Below are 25,827 nucleotides of genomic sequence, written 5' to 3'. Positions count from 1 at the left end.
GCCAAGACACCAGCTGAAATCTATCAGTAATTAGAAGGAAACCATGCCTCTTGTCAGTGCAAACTAAAGCTGGTTCAGTCTCAACTGATGGCCTATAAAAAAGGTGTCTCATTACCAAGGTGTCGCACAAGAATCATCTCATGATGCGTAAAAGCAAAGAGCTCTCAAGAACTTTGCAACCTTATCGTTGCAAAACATACTGATGGCATTGTTTCCAGAAGGATTTTTAAACTTCTGAACGTTCCAGTGAGCACTGTTGGGGCCATAATTGGGAAGTGGAAAGAACATAATTTCACCATAAACCGGCCACGACCCAGTGCTCCTTGCAAGATTTCTGACAGAGGAGTGAAAATAATTATCAGAAGACTGTCCAAGAGCCAATGACCACTTATGGAGAGCTTCAAAAAGACCTGGAATTAGCAGGTACAATTTAAAAGAAAACGCTAAGTAATGCACTCAACCACCATGGCCTGTATGCACGCTCACCATGCAAGACCCCAATGCTGAAGAAAAAGCATGTTGAAGCTCGTTTAAGGTTTGCTGCACAACATTTAGACAAGCCTGTGAAATACTGGGAGAATATAGTCTGATCAGATGAGACCAGAATTGAACTCTTTGAATGCCATAATACACAAAAGGAAGTATGAATGGAAAAATGTACCAAGACATTCTTGATAAAAATCTTCTGCCATCAGGAAGGATCCACACACTAGGGGTACAATTTCCACTCTATATTCTCATTCGCTGGTCCAGCCCAACACAGACAAAACCATCTTATGTCCGGAAATGGGAGGTGGACTTGGAGCGAGAACTGGATATTTCAGACTGGAATCAAATCTGGTCAACAACTAAAACAGCCTCCCCTAATGTACTTGCAGTAGACTTACTATATAGTGCTAACAAGATGGTACCTTGTACAAGCCGGGGTAGTTAAATATGTGCAGAATTATTCCGCACAATGTTTTTGGGGATGCTCGGATTTGGGCACCCATTTTCATATCTGGTGGTCAAAAGCTCAAATATTTTGGAAAGGAATATTTAATATTGCATCCAAATGGTTTGGAATGAGAATTCCTCTCAATCCAACAATGGCCCTACTCGGTCTGAAACCAGAATTTTTAACACAAACCCAAATTAAATTGCTTGTTCAGTTCTTCACAGCAGCAAAACAAATGTTAGCGAATGCTTGGAGATCTCCTACGTTTACGTTGTTAATGAAGCAGTGAATAGAATGAATAACTCTATGACCCATGCCAAAATGGTAGCTCTTGAAACAGACACGATCCCTAAATTTGAAAAAACGTGGCAGCCTTGGATATCAAATAATATGCCACCTTTGACAAAAAGTTATTATTGCCATGGTAACTGAATCAGTAAGATTTAAAACATTATTAGTCCAGTTGTGGTGACTCTCGACTTAACCTCGCGGACTCCTCTATTATCCTTTCTCCTCTCTTCCCTTTTATTCTCCCTATACTCCCATTATGATTTTGAAGCTCCTATCCTTACTGAATATAATCCCCTTTAATTCTCATGATTATAAAGAATGCTGTTGTTCCTATAGAAACTATAGTACCCATGAAACTCTCAAATATGGTGTCAACAGCATCTAAATACTTCACCAGGTATCACTTTATTACCTCTTACTATATTTTATATTGTGTTTGAATAAGTGCAAGTGAGCTTCTTTTCCTTGATTGTATAATATTTACTCTAGTTACTTGTCTAATACTCTTTGGAATGCACAATAAAATATTTTGACAAGGAAAAATCTTCTGCCATCTATCAGGATGATGAAGATGAATTGAGGGATATTTCAGCAAGACAATGATCCCAAACACAAAGCCAAGGAATCTCTCATTTGGTTTAAAAGGATATAAAGCTGCTAGAATGGCCCAGCCAATCACCTGACTTGAATCCAATAGAAGATCTATGGAAAAAAACTAAAGATTCATAGAAGAGGCCCACGGAATCTTCAAGATTTGAAGCCTGTTTTGTGTGGAAGAATGGGCCAAAATCACGCCCGACCACGCGTGCGACTAGTTTCTCCATACAGGAGGCATCTTGAAGCTATCATTACCAACAAAGGATTTTGTACGAAGTATTGATTACATTTCAGTTAGCGTGTTCAATACTTTTTCCCTGTGTCATTCCATTTTATTGCACATAACTTAATTTCTGAATGTATTTGTTTTGTTATCTTTGTATGGATTGCATGGGTTGTTTCTGACATGTGGTGAAAATTTTATGTCAATGGCACCTTTAGAAATATATTTACCTAGAAAAATGGTGACATGTTCAATGATTTTCTTTTTACCTGCTGTACATCATGTCGCTGCCTTTGTGTTCCATGCAGGATGTTTACTTCCCCTGTATAGTAAGTGTTGCAGGAAGCCTAAAGGCTTATTCACACTGAGTGCTTTGGGGCTATGCTGTTAGCAATTTCCAGCACAGCCCCAATGCATAGACAATCCAAAATGTGTGGTTTTCTATGCTATTGCTTCACACCACAGCATTTGTAGTGCGCACTAAAACAAGGATTGCATGTTATACTTTTTTTTTTTTTTTTTTTTTTTTTTAATTTTTAAATTAGCGCAGTGGGTTGCAACTTGAACCACTGCATCTCATTGCTGCTGTGGTGACTAGAACTATATTGATGTCGCTCAAGTTCAGCACTTCAGAACTTTTCTCTCCCAGTGGTCTTGCAGTCAGTGTAGCTTGTTGATGTAAATGAACTCCAATACAATTTGGATTAAATGTTGTTGTGCTTATTATGCCTGATGTTGAATGTTCCACAGTATTTCCAGCTCGGCTTATCCTCAATAGGTTTTATTGGATAGCGGTACTTCCAAAATGTAAAATGTGAATCTAATTCACTCTGTACCAAATCTCAGGACAGAAAGCCGTAACGAGTGCCGTTGTACCACAAGTTGATCAATTTATTGGTTGCTTCCAGTGAAAGTGGTTCTATAGAACAGCAATATACATTTGAAGTAATATATATTTGAGAAAAGTTGAATGATGAAAGCTGGCCTTGTGCTATCGGGGTTCTTGTGTTATTAAATTCATCCAGTATTGATGGAAGTTTGCCATTAAAGTTCTAAAGCCTAAAGGATTTTTGCCTGCCTTTGTAGCAGGAAAAGTGTTAAGCAGTGGTAGAACTACTACTTTCAGTAGAGAGATTCTATCAACAATGTGATTTATTTTCTATAAGACATAAATCTTTTGTAATGCTCAGTTTAGAGTTGGCCATATGAAGACCACCAAATCAAAAGTAAAGTTCACCATGGTTGTGTGTTACATGTTACATCCGTATGTAGGGTGTAACCTGTTCCTAATCGTCTGCTTCCCACCCCCAGAGCCCCTTTCCTGTGATATGTGATAGCATTTGGGGGTCCCCCCCCCCCCCTGCTGCCACATTAAAAATTGGTGCACAGCAGTGTCATTCATTCATGGTGCATGAGTAAACTACAAGTTCCATCTTCCACTGTGGCAGATAGACTTTTAGTTCTCCATGGATGAGGAGTGCGGTAATCGGCACACTTGTAGTTCAATGACGCTTCCTTCAGCTTTCTACCTGAAAGCTCTATGGAGGAAGGGGCTGAGAGCTGGAGGAAGTGTCTGCCATTGATCCAACAGATGCACTTTGCAGGCTCTTATAATAATAAATGCAGTTAGTTTTGAAAAAAATAATGTGCATTTTATAATTTTTCTTAAAGCTGAGTTCCACTCAAAAGTGGAACTTCCGCTCATTGTACGCCCCAACCCCCCTTCCGGTGGGCACAGTTGGCACCTTTCGGGGGGGGGGGAGGACGGACGGACAGGATACATGTCTAATTGTCATTCAAAGTGTGACAGCGCTGAAAATTGACCTGGGCAGGAAGGGGGTAAAATTGCCCAGTAGACAAGTGGCTAAATGTCAATTTGCCATTTAACCTTATGCGTCTGAATGTGTAAGGGATATCTTATTTATGTAGAGTGAGAGATTTGTTTTGTGTCTATATTATTGCATGTGCACATTTTGTATTTTTGTGACAGACTTGTTTGGTGTTGGGCTTCTTTACGGAGAAATTGGAGGTCCAGTAAAAATCCCTGATACCTCCCTGTTTTTAGCAGATTACAAATTGGGGAAGGAGACCCTGATCTCAGTATTCAGGATTGCAGACTTGCGTGTTAATAGATTAGATTGGTGATTTTCACTCAAAGTGGATGTAAACCCAGTTCATGAAATCTGAGCTGGGCACATAGGGTGGATAAAAATCGATGATTTTTTTTAAAATTTGTAATCTGATTTATTTATTTTTTTATATCAGATTTATTTTAAATGCTTTTGGAGTAAATATATATCTAAAGATAGTTTTCTATTTAAGATACATTAATAATTTAGTTTATGCAGCATGAAATGGAGCTTAGTTATGTAGCATGAGGCTGTATATTCCACAATATTTACATTTTTGGTAAACTCATTCAATGAATCCAAGCTCTGCAAGCTGAGATAACATGCACTGCATTGATGCATTCACATAATCTCAGAGTAACCATGAGATAAAACAAAGTTCAGGAATATTCCTTTATCCCATTGTTTTGCAAATCTATGTACACTACAAACTGTATGATTGTTTGAAGAGATTGTTTTACCAGGCTCTAAGTGTGAGGAGGAAGGGCAAGCAGTAAAAATGAAAGTGAAACCGCCTAAGCAATTTATAAACCTTGTGATCTTTCTGCACATAGCTTAAAGTGCTTTATTATTCCCTTGAGGAACAAAATGGCAGCAGGCCATAAAAGAGACCCAGTTTGGGAATATTTACTAATCTGACAGCTGCTTATTCTAAATAGGAAACCTTAATTTTGTTTGCAAATATTAAAGATTCTAACTACCAGCAAGAATAAGTCCTTACATTTAAAGGGCACCTGTCATTTCAGATCCATCATGGCAGCGCCTGTTAGCGGGTATCCACTCACCTGCTGCCGCCACGTCCCTCACCTTGTTGTGTCATTGCTGCATCACCAGCCATCCCATTAAAGTGAATGGGACTGTCGGTGAGTCGGTGAAAACAGCGGGTCAGAGAAGACAGTTGCTCTTTAAAAATTATGATTTAAATTGAGCCATCAGAATTTGTAATGGAAGTGACGTTTCGTCGTCGCCGCCGCCATCCTGCTACACCCCACACTCATCCACAGTAACAAGACAGTGAGAAGGCGGCAAGCGGACATCTTGTTACACCCACTGGAGTCTTGCATTTCACACTTATTTTTAACAGTAAACAGAGCTTATATGATGAAATACAGTATTTAGAAATCCGGCTGACTATTTAGATGTTGAATTTTAAAAGCAGTGGCAAGCCTGCTGATCTCACAGATTTGCAAATCTGACAGAACACTGCTGCTTTTATAATTCAACATGTAAACAGTCCGACAGATTTCTAAATACTATATTTCACCATATAAGCTCTGTTTAGTGTTAAAAATAAGTGTGAAATGCAAGACTCCGGTGGGTGTAGCAAGATGTCCGCTTCCTGCCTTCTCACTGTATCATTGCCGTGGAAGAGTGTGAGCTGTACCAAGATGGCGGCGACGGAGCATCACTTCCATTACAATTTCTGACGAGTCTCCTAATCTGATGGAATGCCCACACTTCACACTCTTTGTTAAACAGGAAGAGAAAATCTCCTAACAGGAAGAGCACTTTCTAAAGGATATATACAGATGAAGACAGCAGATATACATGTAAGACTTATGTAGGGAGATTTGTTTCATCTCTGTGTGTCATCTGAGGCTGTTCACTTCACTGGGTATACAGTAGGTCAGGGTTTACATTCACTTTAACTCCTGCTTGACATCCTGACTTTGCAGTGGTGGTATTAAGCGTATAAATGAAGGGGAGTGTGGGATCTTTGGTGCTGTAGCACGGGGGGGGTGGTGTGGGGACATCAGTGATCTATACTTCACCAATCTCCTGCCTGCCTCTATACTGAAAGTAGTGATGAAAGTCCTGAGCTTTGGGACCTTTTGTGCTGCTGTGTTGGGTAGTGGCAGGAGAGGTTCTGCCATCTGAGTAGAAACCAGTTCTTCCTTATTCCGAATGTAGTTTGAGGTCCTGGCAAAGTAGAGTAAGCCTTGGAAAAAGACAAGGGGCTTATTGGCGCTTGGCGGTGTGGTGCACATCTAATTTTGTGCTCTTGGTAGAAGAGGATTCTGCAGCTATTTAGCAGTCAAGCAAGTCAATATTATTTCATAATGACACATTTTATCAGTGTCTGAAAATTTGTGTAGCACATAGTGACCGGATCAGGACTGTTAACGCTTGTGTTTAGCCTAGGTTCACGTTGGAGTGATTTGTCATGCTATTTAAGAATCTCATGACATGTCGCAGCATATTGGCGACGATGGTACTGTTCCAGTCAGTGCGACACCGATTTTGTGGTGCCGCACTGATTTGCAAAAGTAGTTCTTGTACTACTTTTGGCGTTTTCAGGTGCAACTTCAATAGACATCTGTGCATGAAGCCACCCAGATGTCTATCAAGTAGCACCTGAAACCGCGCTGACCGTGATACTTTGTAATGGCGCTACTTCAAGTGAAGTGGGTGCGATTTTAAAGTAGCATCAATGTGAACCAGGGCTAAAAGACAGTCCATTTAACCTTTTTTTTTTTTTTTTTTTTTTATTTATTTTTTAAAGCGGGGGTCCACCTATCTATCTTTTTTTTTTTTTTTTTTTTTTGAGTTAATTCACAAACTTTTCTTCTCAGCATTACATACTCACATATTGTGTGTAATATGTCCGCCTGTGTCAGATTTTGTTGGAAAGAATAACTTATATTCTTCACTGCAGGCGGTTTCCATCTTCATTGTGGGCATTTGAAGCCCACAAGCATTTATTTCCTGGATGTGGTGAATGCTGTGCTCCCAGCATTCACCGCTTGTTCCCACACATGCTCAGTGGCATCCTGGGATGCCTGAGACTAGCTCCCAGGAGACTGTGCGGAGTCTGGGAGAGGCTAGAAACACGCCTACTCCCACGGGAGGAGAACCAGGAAGTGCAAAGAAGAATAGAAAAATAAAAGGTAATTACTGCGATTTTACATTTTTTTTTTTAAATGGCATGTCAACATCTAGGCAAAGAAGAGAATACATACAGATATTGTTCAAAATTTGGGTGGAACCCCGCTTTAACTTGCTGCCCGTTATAGGATGAGCCCCTGCTGTTGTGTAATAGGTTCTGAAAATGAATTTCTTTGTTAAAATGTTCGCTTTATTTACTTCGCAGTTGCGATGGTTTGCTTGACCTAAGGCTCGGTTCACACTAGGAACTGCATGTGGATATCACAGGAACTGCACCAAATTCCTGTTCAATTCGCATGTGATTTAGTGGACTGTGATTTAAGCCCATTCATTTTGAATGGGCTCAAATCGCATCAGTAGTATTCTGCAAAATCTGCAGATGGATATGTTCTGTTATGTATTGTGGCAGCATAGACCGAAGGACCTATTTGGCTGACCAGCCTGTTAGGTTTTACCGGCAGCAGTGATTGCTTGAAAAAAATCCATTAGCAGTAATCATTGTATTCTGACAGCTGGGAAACCTCCCACTTTCAAAATACAATAGTTCTGTGGGAGGGATCCCCCCATCAACACTGACGGTGTAGATGGGGTATTCAAGCAATTTTCTTTCCTTCAACCTATGATTTGAAGGAAAGAATATTGGTTAATGTATGGCCTGCATTACACACCCTATTCTTAAAAATGTTCCCTCTTCCCTTCCTACCTATCCTCCATACTTGTGTAAAAAAGATTTGTGTACTTGCCTATTCCTTTTTTTTTTTTTTTTTTTTTTAATCCGCCTTAGTCAGGTCGTGATCCTGCAGCTTCGGCTCACCTGTATCAGTGAGTAGATGCTGCAGGGGAGAAGAGGGGGCACCGATAATGGGCGGGCAATTAAAGCCTATGGGTGACATCACAGCCCCAGAATTCACTGCCGTTGTGAAGCGCTCCCCAAAGCCGGCCATACATGGATTGAAATTCAGCAGGGACCGGCCAAATTTCGATTAATGAACGGGCACCCTGGTGGTACAGAAGTCAAAGGTGAATCTATCAATCAACTTCTATACAATCGATGTCTGTTTGTTCTTAAAAAAAAAAAAAAAAAAAAATCAGGGCCGGTAACACTGATTCTTGTGTTCTGACAGTGAGTGGGGAAGGCTCTCCACCATGAGAACACAATAGCCCAACAGGAGTAATTCTCCCATCCATGTTGAATGTGTGGATGAGGGAATCGGCACTTTTTTTTTTTTTTTTTTTTTTATTCAACCAGCTGATTAAATGGAAAAAAAATAGTTTCATGTATTGCCTGCCTTACACAGGGGTGCCAGAGATACAGAATCACTTGACTGGACACGATTAAAAATAGTAAATAAGCAGATCTTTTTTTACTCTGGCTATGCTGGATAGGTAAAAGAAGGGAGTAGAGAACATTTTTAGGAATAGTTGGTGCTAAACTTTCCTCTCGCTTTGAATTCTCTTATTTGCTCCCTTTACATCTGAAAGTGTGTTTTATATATAGGCAGCCCCGGGGTTACAATTCTGTAGATTTTCTCTTATATTGAATTTGTATGCAAGTCGTAACAGGTACATTTTTTTTTTTTTTTTAAGAGTAACTCCAGACATAAAAATAATTTTAGTTTTTTGGGTAGCATAGAGAAGGGTTAACACCCCTGTAAGGTTTGTTTTGCTGTCCTCTGTTCAGAAGATTTCACCTCACTTTCTATGTTTTGCAGATAGGAAGGTGTTCTATAATCTTCAGACACGTCTTGCCCTAGGGTGACAGCACTATTCCTCCAAAAACAAAGTATCAGTATGGTGAGCGTGCCTTGTCATCCTAGGACAGAAAATGTTTTTCTGATGGCATCATTGGGTTAAAAAGGAAAATAGCCAAAAAAGAAAAACACCATATCTATGGGCTTGTAAAGCTGCAATATGTTACGCACACTTTGTCATTGTGAATCTGTTGATAAAGGTTGTATTAGTGCAGTGCTGATATTTCCCCAAGTCCCCAAAATGTAACTTCATATAAACATCTTCTAAGAACCTGACAACCAGTCAATAGGAGAAGATGCATATATGATGAATTGTAATTGTCTGGTGAAAAGAGCAGGAAAACTATTCGTTCCATATGTGCTTGTACACAATCAGATACTATCATGATGATTCTGCGTTATTGATTATGTAAACTAACCCTGTTGATTGACTGAAAACAAGCCGATACCTGCGTTCGAGTAATCCTTGGGGTCCTGATTTCTCCTGCTTTTCTTTCATGACTATTTTTTTTCCTATCCAGTGTTATCTTTGCTTCCAGGGGGGAGTAGGGGGTCTGAGAACTGGGAGTTCCCAGCTTCACAGCTGAAGGTCATGAGATCTGGGAATAAAGATCTGCATTAAACATTTTCAACTGATGTTAGGGCAAATTATGAATAAAGGCTTAAATCGATTGACTGTGCAGTTTATGACATTGCATACATCTGCTTGTCATGCCTATTTGATTCCCATGCTGTCAATTTTTAAATATTTTTTTTTCTTGCATATTCAGATACATTTTGAAAAAAGATCAACTGTTGCTTATGTATATTTAATGCTTGTTTCACACAGGCGTTAAATAGGTGGTTCATGTGCGTTTCTAGCGCCCACCGAAAGTCTAACAAGGCAGCCGGAGGGAAAATACACATGCTGTGGCAAATTTTAAGCTTTTGTTGCCCTACACTTCGTATTCCTGATATGTGGCTGCTGTACCATGTACTTGCATGATAAAGTGTCCTGTTCTCTTTGTATGGCTTCCTGTATGTGAAATCCCTGGTGATCCTGCTAGTACCCTTGCCTTCCTATTAAAAACTGATCACACTAAGCAGGAGAGCACACCATAGTCAGTTCTCTTGCTATGGTGGGAACTCTGTGTACTCTCCTTCAAGTATCAGACTTGTCCTGACACCCCCCCCCCCCCACCGCCGCACAGCCATTCACTGGGAAGCTCAGTGGTGTGCTGCTGATTCTTCTTCTCCCCCCAGCTCTTATGCAGCTGAGAACAGAGGGAATGTGGTCACTTAGGGAAAAAAAAAAGGTATTTATATTCATGTAGACGGAGGCCTCTGATTATTGAGGGCTCTGCACTTCATGTACTGGTACCTTTTATGCTTCATGTACACGGGACTTTTTTACTACATCTCCTGAATGATTTAACTTGACAGATAGTAACCCACATTAAAAACGTCTGTTTTGCCATGTTTACATGCCGCGTTTGCGTTTTAGAAGCGCTTAAAAGCACCAAAATAGCCAAAAATGAAAAACGCCTGTAAACTAAATGCATTTGACGCTTGAAACGCCTCTAAACTCAGCTTCTAAACCCATTTTTTTTTTTTTTGTATTCCAAAACAAGCCTCTAAACTCAACTGCCTAGAAAGGACTATAAACGACTGTGTACATGTAGTTCAGGAGCAGTTGGGGAAAAATGCCCAACTGCTCCTAAATGTCCGTTTGCCAGCAGCAGTGTACATGAGGCCTTAAAGTGGATGTGGAACGTTTGATTTTTTTTTTTTCACTTGCATAAATATTTCTTGCTGATGAACAGCGGACTTTTATATTTAATACTTTGGTTATGCTTTCTCAAAGTTTTTTTGATTATTTTTTTTTTTTGTTTATAGTTCTATGATATAACACATGTATTACGCTTGCACGTTACATATGTTGTAATGGGATCACCTCAGGGTGATATGAAGTGTTCCACAGGCAATAATCATTTTACACATTGAGAGTTTTTTGCAAATGTCTTTCAATCTTTGTATTGAGACAGCGCACCTTCACTTTTTCTTTTATTCACTAATATCCTGGTATTCAAAGATTGTAGGTGCCGCTGTCTTGGCAAATTGGTGAAGCGCAGCCCAGATTAATATCCACATTAGAACATTGGCTTGCAGGGGATTTTTTTTTTTTTTAACTCAGGTTTACTACTAGGGCTGGGAGATTTTCTTAAAAAAAAAAAAAAATCTACGATTCTCTTAAAAAAAACTCGATTCACGATTCCAATCGAGTGTTTTTTTTTTTTTTTTTTTTCCTTTGGAAACCGTGCCGGTCCTGAGGCGCTGCGGGCATGAGCTATTAGGCGAGGCCGCGCTTCGGCCTAGTTTGCGGCGTCCGGCCTCGCGGACTAGGCCGAAGCTGCAGCCTCACCTAAAAACTCCTTGCCCGCAGCTCCTCAGGACCGGCGTGGTGAAAAAAAAAAAATCTAAAAAAATCGATTTGCTTAAATTTTGAATCGATTTGACCTCTCAACTCGATTCAAGATTTAAATCTATTTTTTCCCCAGCCCTATTTACTACCGCTCTACTAGAGCTGCATGATTCTGGGAAAAATTTAAATCACAAATTTTTTGCTTAGAATAAAGATCATGATTCTCTCACGAGAATCATAACATCTTTCACATTATACAAAAAAACCGAAAGACTGCTGTGCAAATACAGTGTGACATAAAATATTACAACAGCCACCATATTTTATTCTGCAGGGTCTCTGGTAGATATATATATAAAATATTTTGGGGTTTCTGAGTAATTTTCTAGCAAAAATATGATTTTAACTTGAAACCAGCAAGTGTCAGGAAAAAGGTTTAGTCTTTAAGTGGTTAAAGCGGAACTTCAGTCATTTTTTTTTTTTTTTTTTTTTCATCTCTCCATCTTTTAAATCTTCTACCCCTATTGTTTTACCTTTTTGGATAGTAAAACATTTTTTTTTTCTGCCAGTAAATACCTTACATAGCCCACTTCCTGTTTCTTGTCTGGTAAAAAGCCTAGGCTTATGACATCATACACAGCTCTCTCGCACTCTCATGAGAGTTTGCCAGGAAGGGGGAGGGGGGGTGAGTCATAAAAGCGCCAATGAGAGCTGCAGAGCTGGAGGTGTGCCTCTGTGTGTCTGTGTAAATCCAATAAGTGAACAAGCAGCAGCTTCAGCTGCCCACAGTTAAAATAGTTGCAGCCAGACTCAGTGGAGGGAGATTCCTGCAGCATATTTGGCAGTACAGAATCACAAAATGAATTATATATATATATATATATATATATATATATATATATATATATATATATATATATATATATATATATATATATATATATATATATATATATATGGGAAGGGGGATGTGGTCATATGTATTAGATGACCAATCACAGATCATTCACCTTGTGTGGGGGTGTTGCTGTAACCAATAAGCATGCTGTAAGGAAAAAAGGGGGGAATCACCCAGTTTTAAGAATGCCAGGTAAGAAGGGGTTACTTTTAGCAACAAAAATTGATCAAAAACAATTTAATTATATCAAAAATATCAAATTTATTGAATAAATGTATTATTGTCAAAACAAATGAATCAAACCCATTGATGTATTCCATAAAAACTATCAATCCCGGTATGGTTCTGAAAAAGTAACCATATATATAAAAATATTTTTGTTGCTAAAAGTAACCCCTTCTTACCCGGCATTCTTAAAACCGGGTAATTCCTCCCAGTGTGAAAGTAGCCTTAAACTTCCCTCATTTACAGACCGAAGTTTATTCCTTTGATCTAAAGCACAAAACATTACTAATTTTTTATAGTTGGCTCAGCTGAGGAATGTTGTGAAACTAAGCAGAGAACTCTGCATAGAATCGGGAATATGCTTTAAGATCGCGAGGCGGGTAGAATCGCGATCTCGATTCTTAACGATTAATCATGCAGCTCTACCACCTACTGAACAAATATTTTTTCAATGTTATATTTTACAATCCAGAAGGGAGAAATCAATAAATAATTAGCAATAAGTTTATTGTTAAAGTTGAAATCCAGTCAAAATTGAAAATTTGTCCATGATCAGTATGTTAAAAATGTTTAACTTTGATATTCTTCATTTTCTGGTTTGCTGCAGTTTTGCATTCTGCAGTTTTGGCTTAGAGCGGAGAGAGAGCGGTCACTGTAAGGCTGTATTGCTCATTGCAGTGCTTACACCAACACATCACACACATCACACACCGAGGAGGAATCCAGTGCATTATACTGCAGCCTTTGTGTTTTACACCACAATGTTGGACCATGTGGAGTTCTCTGCTTGTCATGCGTTACACTCACACTACAGTGTTGTATCATGTGGTATTAATGTATAGTATTCATTGTAGACTGTGAGCCGAGACCCCAGAGCACTTTCGGCTACACTAACCGTTCCCCCTGCATCCAGCTCCCTTCTCCTGTTGTAGTCTTGATTCAAATCCCTGCACAGCTATACTGTATATGTGCACTGGACCTCCTGTGTGAATGTTGTGTATTTTTGTTTTTTTTTTAATTCATTTTCACATTAAGATGCATAAAGCATCCTTATTGATGAGAAGCACTGAGCAGGACCCTATGATCAGCTCCTCACATACTGTATACTCCCACTGGCTACACAGTAACAGGGTCACTTCCTGGAAGTGATGTCATTAGCCTTCAGTAACCACGCCCACTGGCTGCTCGTAGACTCAGAAGGGAGAGGGATTGAAGTCATGTGACAGGCACGGGATACTGCAAAATAAAGGTAGAAAAACTTGGATTTTTTCATTTATTTTCATTTTGAAACATAAGGCTGAACTTGGCTTACATTAATGATTGCAGGGGAGAATTTAAAGTGATACTCAAGTCTATTTTTTCTTTTTAAAATAAACAGTTTTGCACAGAGCAGCCCAGATCCTCCTCTTCTCGGGTCCCTTGCTGGCGCTCCTGGCCCCTCCCTCCTGTCGAGTGCCCCCACAGCAAGCGGCTTGCTATGGGGGCAGGCGAGCCACCACTCTGTGTGTCCATTCAGACAGAGCTGCGGTTTGGCCCTGTCTCCTCTCCTCATTGGCTCACTGACTTTGACAGCAGCGGACGCTAATGGCGCCGCGCTGCTGTCTCAGCCAATGAGGAGGGAGAGTCCCAGGCAGCTGAGACTCTCCTGCAACATCGCTGGATCAAGTTGGGCTTAGGTAAGTATAGGGGGGGGGGGGGGGCGGGATGCTGCACACAGAAGTTTTCTATGTTAATACATAGAATGCATGAAGATAAAAAAACCTTCTGACTTTATGACCACTTGGGCTTTCCTTCGACTTTAAAGTGTTACTAGGGCGGCACAGTGGTGTGGTGGTAGCACTCTCGCCTAGCAGTAAGACGGGTCGCTGGTTTGAATCCCAACCACGACACTACCTGCTTGGAGTTTGCATGTTCTCCCTGTGCCTGCGTGGGTTTCCTCCGGGTACTCCGGTTTCCTCCCACACTCCAAAGACATGCTGGTAGGTTAATTGGATCCTGTCTAAATTGTCCCTAGTATGTATGAATGTGAGTTAGGGACCTTAGATTGTAAGCTCCTTGAGGGTAGGGACTGATGTGAATGTACAATGTATATGTAAAGCGCTGCGTAAATTGACGGCGCTATATAAGTACCTGAAATAAATAAATAAATAAAATAAGTTACTAAACCCACAACTGTAAAATCAGTCTATATATGCAGTAAAGCATGCTTGTTATACTCACTGCGGAACCCAAGGGGTTAATCCTCCGCATTGTGTAAAAAAGGTTGTTTGATGTAGTCTCTGATTCTCCCCTTCTTCCACTAACTCAAAAACATATCTGGATAAGACAGAGTTACTGGAGTCAATCTGCACATGCTCAGTTTAATGTCTATTGCTAGAGTTTGTTTTTTTTTTTTCTTGGGAGAGTGCATGTGATCAGCACAGGGCCAATCGGCACTGTCCAGGCAGAGGGTCAGGGGTCCTGCATCTTGATAGGACAGCCAGTGCATTATGAAAACTGCTTCTACAAGCTTTTACCAGGCACTGATAGAAGTCACAAGACTGCTATATATTGCTGATGAGAAAAGGTATTTAGCAGTTTATATTTACTAAAATAATTGCATTTCCATGTTCTGTGGAACACCAGCTATAGTGAATGCAGGGCTCTGGGTTTAGTAACATTTTAAGGTTTACATTAGGGGTGCACTGAATGGAAATTTTAGTGCAGAAACCGAAAATGCAGGATGCACTTTGCCGAAACTGAAAATTACAGTTTTTAAAAAATATTTGTATTGTTATATATAATTGTATTCGACTTTTTAATTTAATATAATTTTAAATTAAAGCGGAGGTCTTTTTTTTTTGCAAGACACTTGCATAATGACAATATAACACTCACCTTTTAGGTGTAATATCTCCCCCAATGTCCGGTTTTGAATTGAAAATTAAGTTCTAAAAATTGATGAGGGCCGGTTCCATCTTGCTTGTGGGCATATGAAGCCCACAAGCATTAATTTCCTGGATGTGGTGAATGCTGAGCTCCCAGCATTCACCGCTCGTTCCTGCGCATGCTCAGTGTTAACGGCGCGGAGCGGCGTAAACTTCCAGGTTGCCATCACAATGGGCGGCGTGGTCGGCTTGTTGTGATGGCAACAAAACCAATACACGCTCATTTAAAATGGAGCTTTTCAATACGCCCTCATCATGTGGTGTGCGCCACGCATGTGATGGTTTTATGATCTCCCGAGATTTTGCGGCGGCGTTCCGCACTGACTCCTGGGAAGCCTGACACTTAGCCCCCAGGAGAAAAAAAAGATTATACACACCTACTCCCGCGGGAGTGACAAACAGGAAGTGCCACTATAAAGACCAATACAAAGGTAAATACAGCACCAAAAAATTGTTTTTAGTTCATTTGAACATCTGTTTATAGCGCTGATGGGGTTAAGATTAAGTTAATAATTTGTGTGGACCTCCGCTTTAATATGAATTTATTATTGGCCATTATTGACACCTTTTAGTGCAAGAAAAGTCCAGAAAAATGCAGTCTCTGACCATCTCTTGTATCATGTCTGTAATCTCTTACTTAAACACACTGTTAATGCGGACATGATACAAGAGATCAATGCAGCCTTGTAGTGCCTGTCGGAGCGACGATCTCCGTGTGTCACGGAGCTGTATTTGAATGTCTCGCCTCCTGTGATCACTTCACACTGATTCAATGTCCCACCAATGGATCAGTGTGCCGTCTATCACAGGAGGAGGGACATTGTTACTGCTGCGGCCTAGACAATTCAGCTCCGTGACACATGGAGATCGCCTCTCTGCGTGAGGAGGAGAGGATGACTGGGCCTCGCCAGGATGACACCCCCGCAGTGGATGGCACCCGGGGCGGACCATTATCTGCTTTTTTTTTTTTCCTACAATTTTCGGCCGATAATTTTGAGTTTATTTTACTTTAACTGTTTTGTGATTTAATATTTGAAGTGGTTTCTATCTGAAAATGGTTTTGAATTGCATTATTAATATTTGAGTTAACAAGATATTCCTTTTCACAGATGATGACTTTGATCAATTTGATAAGCCTGGCGCAGAAAGATCTCGAAGAAGACGACCTACAGATGATGACTGGGACAGGTATTTACACATCTCTGAAGTGCTGTACAAGGATTAATATCTCTCTATTTGATATAATTTTGTATTCATCTTGGTTTCTGGTTAAATTCTGAATCTAATGAAGATGTCATCGTGCATTTGTCGTCATGCTTAGGAGACACATGTTTTGCCTGGAGACACACAAGAGCACTCTTATATGATCTAAATGTAAAAGCCCCACAAACATTTCCTTTCTTTATCGTACATCATGGGACACAGAGCCTTAAGTAATTATTTAATGGGTTATAGGCTACCTTCAGGTGTTGACACTGGTAAACCCAATCAAGGAAGTTTACTACCTATATAACCCCTCCTCCTTCCAGGAACACATCAGTTTTTTCTCCAGTGTCCAAAGGTGTTGGTCACGAGTGAAGAAGTACTCTGAGGAACTCCAGGAGGGATACATGCTGGATTTAAATAGCCTCCATAGACCAGATCCATCCAAAAAGCCATTGAGGCCTAAAGGGATGGTACCTGGGGCCTTGTATCCAAAGCACAAGGTTTTGGCTGTAACGCCTCTCTTTGTAGGGTTGGACCCCAGGAACCCAGGGCTTAGGTCTTGCTACATTACCTAAACTTCCCGATGGGGTGCTTTACAGGTCCAGGGCAGTTTTAACCCCGTTTTAGGGACCCAGTCCCTGAAGGTTTGTTACGCAGCCCGCCGTGATGGGTTTAAGGTTGGATTGTTAATTCAACAAATCCTGCGGCGAGGATATGGTAAGGGAAGAAACTTGGGTATTAAAAACATCTATGTATTTCTTCCTTTAGTGAAAAAATTTTGTCATGCCTTAAATATCCACTAAAAGGATTCTATGCACATACCTTACTCTGTTGTCTTCACTGTAAGCTCAGTCCGTGTCTGATTGCAGCAGCGTGTAGAGGGAGACTCTGCAAGGTAAGGGAAAGCTGCAAAAGTGTTTTCTTCTCCCTGATGGGACCAGAGGTTTAGGCGGACAGCAGCGCTGGGTTGGTGGACCCAAAAACGCAGTGCACAAGCGCAGGAACGTTTTAAAAGTAAAAAAGGGGCAGAATTTTTTCTCGGAGGGGGCGAACCTAAGCGCGATGCATTGAACGTCCACGTGGACACACGGCAGGCTAAATACAACACAGCTGTGACAGTCTCTCCTCTGCTGACGAGGAGAAAACAAGCAGCCTGCAACACAAGGACACGAGCTATGGGACATGTGAAGGTTGCAAACTGGCATTCCTGATACAGGAACGACACCATTTTCAGCGATTAAGTGCAATTTGTATAGTGCCTCTGTTTTTGTACTTAGGACTATGACTACCAAAAAAGACACCACATAAAGGTTTCACCCCTTAGGCACTAGGATCCTGAGTCACATTTCCATGCTGTCATCCTCGCCTGAATTACCAGTTATGGCAAGCCAGGGTGAGCCATTTTGAACAAATTGATGGTGCAACTGCTGCTCACATCTCAGCCCCTGTATACATCACTAAAGATGTCCTTTCTTTCTCCCTGCAGGGTCTGGAAGAAAGATTAGCGGCTTTAATCGCATCCTCCATTCAAATAGATAGGAAGCGTGCTAGATCCATAAGGTGTTACCCTCTGTTGATCAGGAGGAAAAACAAACCTATGATGATTCCTCTGCTGAGGAAACAATGGTAGATGAGCTTTTTTCAGCCTTTCAAATCTGAGGAATTGCTGATACAATCTCTTGCAGAGATGGTTCTTCTACTTTCATGCTACCCCTAACGGAGTCTCCTGAAAGTTCGGTATCTTCCTTGGGTTCCTTAAAACCCTCTCAACCTTTGAAAGCATTTCCTGCACATGCATTACTAGAACAGCTTATTTTTTTTAATTTTTTTTGCTGAATGGGATCACCCGGATAAGCATTTTCTCCCTCCTAAGAAAATTGCAATTCTCTATCCCCTGGAGGAGAAATTCTCCAAAAGATGGAAAATACCACCAGTTGACGCTGCGATTTCCAATGTGAATAAGGGCCTAACTTGTCCAGAGGACAATGCACAAATGCTTAAAGGATCCAACAGATAAGGAGTTGGAATCCCTGTTGAGATCTACTTTTTCCATGGCAGGTGCCATTACTCAGTCTACAGTCGCTGCGATAAGCGTCTGTCAATCCCTAAAGGATCAGAGGCCCTTAGAGAGCTTCCTGCACAACAGGCTTGGGATTTGGCTGAACTACCAAAAGCATTATGCTTTGCCATAGATGCTATTAAAGATTCTATTCACCAGGCATATCGCATTACGCTTATGCTTGTGCATATGCGTAGAATCCCGTGATTAAAAAATTTGGTCAGCTGAAGCACCATGTAAAGATCTCCTAACTGCGCTCCCTTTTCATGAGGAGCGACTATATGGAGAAAACTTGAACAAATATATCCAAACAATTTCTAGTGGGAAAAGTACACTCTTGCCAGTCAAAAGAAAGTATAAACGCCCTTCATTTAAACGGGCTCTTTCCCCTACGCCAGGGGCTTCCGCCTCTAGGCAGGGGCGATGGCCTCCGCGGTCACACTCTAGAGGAAGATCTCTGAGTCAGACCCAGGCTCAAAAGAAGTCCTGGGGTTGCAAACCTGCAAAGCAGAATCCTACAGCCTCATCATGAAGAGGCAACCCCCCCCCCACCAAGGTGGGGGGGGGGGGGGGGGGAGACCTTTGCAGTTTTCAAAAGTCTGAAAAGATCAGGACAGATGGGTCATCTCCATGGTAAGGCTGGTACCATCTCGCTTCCCGAGGTCAAGTGTCTATCCTTTTAGGAGGAGAACTTCTGACATCAATCGACATCAGGGATGCATATCTGCAAGTCCCTACATTTCCCGCTCATCAAAGGTTTCTGCGGTTCGAGTTAGAACAGCAGCATTTCAAGTTTGTAGCCCTGCCCTTCGGGCTAGCCACAGCACCCTGGGTGTTCACCAAAGTGCTAGCCTCACCTCTAGCGAGGTTAAAGGCACAGGGCATAACAGTCGTAGCGTGTCCAGACGATCTATTGCTAATAGATCAGTCGGTGGCTCGTTTGGAGCAAAGCATACACACTACAACCAGCTATCTGAAAAGTTGGGTTGGATTCTCAATCTAGAGAAATCTTCCTTAATACCGCTAAAAAAGCTGGAGTACTTGGGTCTAATCATAGACACAGCCCAGGAAAGGGTGTTCTTGCCTCAAGCAAAAATCAACTCCATAAGAGAGTTGGTACGGATGGTCAGGTCAAATGGCGATCCCTCCATTCGCCTTTGCATGAGGTTGCTAGGAATTATGGTGGCTTCATTTGAAGCAGTTCCCTCTGCCCAGTTTCATTTACGACTGTTGCAAAACAGTATCCTGTCCGCTTGGAACAAAACAATTCAAGCTTTAGACTTGCCAAAGCAGCTGTCCCCAACAGTGTCCCAAAGCCTCACTTAATGGTTACTAACCCAGAATCTACTGAAAGGAAAATCCTTCAGACCAGTCATCTGGAAACTGTCCAGGGACAGCGGTCAAGAACCGAAAAGAACCTTGTCCATCAATATCCTAGAGATTTAGGCAGTACGTCTGGCTCTAAAGACCTGTACTTTCAGGTTACGGGATTGCCCTGTCGGGATTCAAACTGACAATGCCACAAGCTGTGGCCTATATCAATCACCAAGGGGGCACTGAAGGTCCCTCAGCGCAGAGAGAGGTGAACCATATTCTAACTTGGACAGAAAGGAATGTTCCGTGCCTATCGACAGTCTTCGTTCTGGGAGTAGAGAATTGGCAGGCGGACTACTTGAGTCGCCAGCAGTTATTCCCAGCGAAATGGTCTCTTCGCCCCGACATATTTCAGGCTGTTCGTCAAAGATGGGGGACTCCGGATGTAGATCTTCTAGCGTCGAGGGTCAACATGAAGTTAGTCAACTTTGTGGCCAGAACAAGTGATCATTTTGCATGCGGAACGGATGCGTTGGTGACCCCAAGGGATCAGTTCTCACTGATCTATGCATTCCCCCCTATTCAGTTGCTGCCTTGACTTCTTTGCAGGATCAAGCTGGAAAGAAAGCCAGTAATTCTGGTAGCACCAGCATGGCCCAGAAGGTCATGGTATGCAGAAATCGTAAAGTTGGCAGTGGAGGGCCCATGGTCTCTCCCACTACAGCCAGATCTGCTCTCACAGGGACCGATATTCCATCCTACCTTACGGTCTCTAAATTTAACGGCTTGGCTATTAAAACATTCTGAAGAAATGTGGGTTTTTTTGGGTCAGTTATCTCTACCTTGATTAGTGCAAGGAAGCCAGCTTTCAGAACTATAGAGTCTGGAGGGCTTATGTTTCCTGGTGTAAATCCAAGGGTTGGCACCCTCGGAGATATATCATAGGCAGAATTCTTGCCTTTCTACAACTAGGGGTAGAAATGAAATTGGCCTTAAGTACTATTAAAGGCCAGGTCTCAGCTTTATCGGTCTTGTTTCAAAAGACCACTTGCTACTCATTCTGTAGTCCGGGATTTTATACAGGGGGTGACGTGGCTTATTGCGCCCGTCAAACCTCCCTTGAACCCTTGGGACTTGAACTTTTTTTCCAAAACCATGTTCCAGGGAAGAAGAGTCACTACATTGTCTTAATGTGGTAAGAGCAGTGAAAATCTTTTTTTTAGACAACTGCTCAGATTCATAAGACTGATGCCTTATTTATTCTGCCAAAGGGTCCTACGAAAGGACAGGCAGCGTCAAAATCCACTGTTAAGTGGATTCGACAAGTGATAGTTCAAGCTTATGATTTACGGGGTGAGATTCCCCCGTTTCAAGTTAAGGCGCACTCTACCAGGTCAGTTAGTGCTTTTTGGGCAGTGCATCACCAGGCCTCCATGGCTCAGATCTGTAAGGCCGCAACTTGGTCTTCAGTGCATACATTCACAAGATTTTATCAGGTGGATGTAAAGAGGTTTGAGGATATCGCCTTTGGGCGCAGTGTACTGCAGGCAGCAGTATAAAGCCTTAAGTCTGTGGGTACCCTGCGGGTTGTTTCTCCCTCCCCTCAAGTACCATTGCTATGGGATGTCCCATTAAGTAATTACTTAAAGCTCGGTGTCCCATGATGTACGATAAAGAAAATAGGATTTTTATTACAGCTTACCTGTAAAATCCTTTTCTTGGAGTACATCAGAGGTCCCGCCCCTCTTTTTGGGATTTAAGTATATTGCTTTGCTACAAAAACTGATGTGCTCCTGGAAGGAGGAGGGGTTATATAGGGAGTAAACTTCCTTGATTGGGTATACCAGTGTCAACACCTGAAGGTAGCCTATAACCCATTAAGTAATTACTTAAGGCTCTGTGTCCCATGATGTACTCCAAGAAAAGGATTTTACAGGTAAGCTGTAATAAAAATCCTATTTCCCTAAACGTCTTTCAGGACAGCAACTCTTCCACCAAACTTCAAAAGGAGGCTCCTTTCTACACATTGTCAGTTTTTAGTGAGGGAACAATTCGTGGGGAAGTCAGGGCTCTCAGGTGCTGTCCTGGGAGCTCAGATTTCCTGTGTTTCACCAAATGCTTTTTTACCTCATGAGAGCTGTTCCTCCCATTCCACAGCTGAGGTTAGGTGCTGCTGGCTGGGCTCCCTCTCCCTCTTCTAGGCTCAGGGTGAGTCTGACTTTCGTGGGCATCGCTCCTAGGCGGCGGCAAGGCAAGGTGGCCAGTTATTGTTATTTTTTTTCTCCAGTCCACCGCCTGTTGCTTATTTCACCGTGCCCACGGAACAGGCGTTCCGGGGGGGGGGGGGGGGGGCTGGTGCTTATTTAGCGGTTCCGGACTGGCGCTATTGGAGTCCGGATCCGGCGTTTTAGCCACATAACACAGCAAGCGCTCCTCGATGGAATTGAAGGAGGCAGCGAGTGGGACAGGAAAAAAGTACCCTTACCATAAATTTAAAAGCTATCACTCTTAACATGATCATGTTGTTAGCTGTTTTACCTTCAATGTTGGCTAATAAACGTTGAATTAACCACTTCACGCAAATTAACGTACCTGTATGTCGGTACTTTGACATTAAATACCGGGGTTATGGCAGCAGCTAGCTGCCATAACCCTGGTATTTTCAGGAACGGGGTGCAGTTCTCTTTAGGATAATAGTTGTCTCTGCGGCGGATTTGCAGCGATATCACTTTTATCGGGGGCCGGTAGCGGCAGGGACGATCGCGTCCACTCCCCTCACTGCCTGGATGCAGAGTGAGGGAAAGATGGCCCCCGCTCGGCTCCATAGCATTGGAGGGAGGAAGCTACGTCAAATGTCACTTCCACCCAATGCTCTTAAAGTGGGATATTCATTTTTTTTTTTTTTTTTTTAATTAGTATTGCATTTTAGTGTAAGATCTAGATCTCACATTTTAAGAGGTCCTGTCATGCTTTTTTCTATTACAAGGGATGTTTACATTCCTTGTAATAGGAATAAAAGTGATCCAAAATTATTATTATTTATTTTTTTTAAAAGGGCAGTGTGTAAAATAAATATATATTTTTTTAATTTAAAGCACCCCGTCCCTCTGAGCTTGCGCCCAGAAGCGAACACATACGTAAGTCGCACCCGCATATGAAAACGCACGTGAGGTATCGCCGCGATCTTTAGAGCAAGAGCAATAATTCTAGCACGTCTCTCTAGACCGCCTCTGTACCTTTTTAAAGCTGGTAACCTGTAGAAATTTTTAAACATCGCCAATGGAGATTTTTAAGTGCCAAAGTTTGTCACCATTCCACGAGCGGGCGCAATTTTGAAGCGTGACATGTTCGGTATCAATTTACTCGGCGTAACATTATCTTTCACAATATAGAAAAAAATTGGGCTATCTTTTTTACTGTTTTATTTTTTAACTCAAATTGTATTTTTTCCTAAAAAAAATTGCACTTGTAAGGCCACTGCGCAAATACGGTGTGACATAATGTATTGCAATGACCGCCATTTTATTCTTTAGGGTGTCTGAAAACAATATATAATATTTGGTTTATAAAGTAATTTTCTAGCAATTGTTTACAAGTTAAAAATGATTTTAACTTGTAAACAACAAGTCTTTTAAAAAGAGGCTCGGTCCTTAAGTGGTTAAAGCAGAATAGAGGGCAGTGATGAGACACACTTGCTTTGGCCCTCAGGTCTGGATTTTATGCTCTTAGTTTTTAAGGAAGATCTTGGTCACTAAAAACAAATGTATTTGTTTTTGACCACTTGCCTACCGCGCTATAGCTGAAAGACGGCTACAGCATGGTTGTCTGGTTCTGGGAGGGCGTCTATTGATGTCATGCCAGAAACCTTGTGTGCCCCCGGACACAGCTGATCACAGATTGAGGTAAAATGCCAATCACAGCTGCCGTTTACCATGTGATCGGCTGCGTCCAATTCCAGCTCATCACATGTAAACAAATGCTAGTTATCTGCATTTCCTTTCCTCAGCGCTGTCACTGTGTCAGGAAAGGAAAGCCAATAACCGGCTATCCTGTGACAGGGAACAGTTACACTGTTAATTAGGGCACTGATTGACAGTGTCCTGATTTATCAGTGCCCATCAGTTCACATTGAAAAAAAAAATGTATTTTAAAAATTTTATAACAAAATAGAAAACTTTTTTTTTTTTTTCTTCTTCTTTTCAACATTTTCGTTTGTTTAGGAAAAAATAAAAAACCCAGCGGTGAATAAATACCACCAAAAGAAAGCTCTATCTGTCTCAAAAAATTATAAAAATTTAATTTGGGTACAGTGTTGCATGACTGCGTAATCGTCATTTAAAATGCGACAACTCTGAAAGCTGAAGATAGGCCTGGTCAGGAAGGGGGGTGAAAGTGCCCAGGAGGCAAGTGGTTAAACAGTCCAAGTGGTGCTCAGCTCCAGTGCAGATTGCACTAGACACATGTAATTGAAAGCAGATCAAGTATTTTCAGATTGTAGGTTGGAATTATCGGGCCTGTTGCTCTGATAAGTCAAGCTGTGATAGAATCTTGTATTAACCTGAAGTTTGGTTGTTGGGTGTTAAGCCAGCCATAGATGGAACGAATCTCCACAGTTTTAGCAGGCACCAGCTGGGATTCGATCCATTTATGGGGAGATTCATTATACTGAAGTCAATCCATCGATTGACTTCAGTACAACCAGCCTGTCCGATTTATTTATTTATTTATTTATTTATTTTTTTCCCATGTGCCAACTACAGCCAGCAACAGTAATCCTTGTATTCTGCCGGCAGGGAGCAACAATAGCAATGCAGGAGGGATTTCAGTTAGTGTTGTTGGGGGAATTTGAGCGATTTAACTTCCTGCCACTCTTGGTGGTTGTTAAATAGTTTTTTGTAGTGTTATTAAATATTGAGTGTTTTTCTATTGTATTTCATGCTTAGGAGTTGTTCAGCCAATCAACCCTGAGTCAGGAATTTTTAGTTTTAACAGTGTGGGGGTCTCTTTTTCATATTGGCATTGAGAATTTCTCATGAAAGGTAGCAGCTCATAGCAAACAGTGAAATTCTGACCTATGCAGGAAAATGAGAGAATGAAAATTCTGGTCTGGTTGCTCTGAATTGTCTAAAAGGATTTTACACTTTGTGTTCTAAATGCCTGTGATCTTGCTCCATTTTTTTTTCTTTACTGGGATGTGAAACCAGGTTGTTTCCTCCTGTGATATTTTAGTTAACATGGCAGATTGAGGTTGTTTGTTAGTTACAATATGCCAGTAATGATGTGAATTTTATGTGTTTGCTTTCAGTGAGCTGGAGGATGATCTACTTGAAGAAGACTACTTGCCTGGAAAAAAGGTATTTCAATAAAGATGTCTCCCAGTATTTTTGTATAGCTTAGAAACATTTAGGGAAAAAAATGAATTTTATTTCTTCCTTGTGTTTATCAGACTTCACCAGATCTTTCTGATGAAGAACTTAACGATGACCTTCTCCAGAGTGACGAGGAGGAACAGGAGACAAGCCACTATAGGTATGTTTCACTATACTTTTCTGTATCCTACAGGCCCCGTGAGGGCAAGATCACTGCTGTCCTTTATCAACCTGCACAGATGATGGCTACTATGCAGTACATCCACATCTCGGTTAGTACTCAGTGGGTGGGGCATATTTTCTTGAATCCCTCCCTACCATCTGCAATCACAGCTTGATAGGAGCCAAACTGTGTCAGGCAGCAGGATCCTATATAAAAAGTTATCTGTGCTGTGTCTGTACTCATTTGGACATTCACCCCATATATATCCAAGAGCTGAGATGCACTGCTGCTGCTCAGGGTCAGAGTCTGCTGATTGCACACCATGCCTTTAGTCATTCTGCGCATATACTACTGTCGCATGAATGACTCATTTAGGACTGACATGCAAACGTCAATGGTGTGTAATCAGCAGCTTAGGTGCAGCTGACGATTGACATGTTGGCCTGAGCAG

At 41.5% G+C, this 25,827-nt stretch overlaps 1 protein-coding gene across 5 annotated transcripts in view; it reads left to right on the top strand.

Annotated features, from left to right (window-relative positions):
* The window catches only part of RBM33 (RNA binding motif protein 33), a 264,644-nt gene that overhangs the window by 12,493 nt on the left and 226,324 nt on the right, over positions 1-25,827 (top strand). For all 5 annotated transcript variants that reach the window (XM_073629949.1, XM_073629950.1, XM_073629948.1 and 2 more), the window contains exons 2-4: positions 16,375-16,453; positions 25,150-25,198; positions 25,291-25,373. In XM_073629949.1, the coding sequence (XP_073486050.1) occupies positions 16,375-16,453; positions 25,150-25,198; positions 25,291-25,373 (211 nt within the window). The remainder of the gene's footprint in view (positions 1-16,374; positions 16,454-25,149; positions 25,199-25,290; positions 25,374-25,827) is intronic.

This window comes from Aquarana catesbeiana, linkage group LG05 (genome assembly GCF_042186555.1).
Source record: "Aquarana catesbeiana isolate 2022-GZ linkage group LG05, ASM4218655v1, whole genome shotgun sequence".
Lineage (NCBI taxonomy): Eukaryota > Metazoa > Chordata > Amphibia > Anura > Ranidae > Aquarana > Aquarana catesbeiana.
Note: the sequence above shows the minus strand (reverse complement) of the source record. Positions and strands in the feature narration are given on the sequence as shown.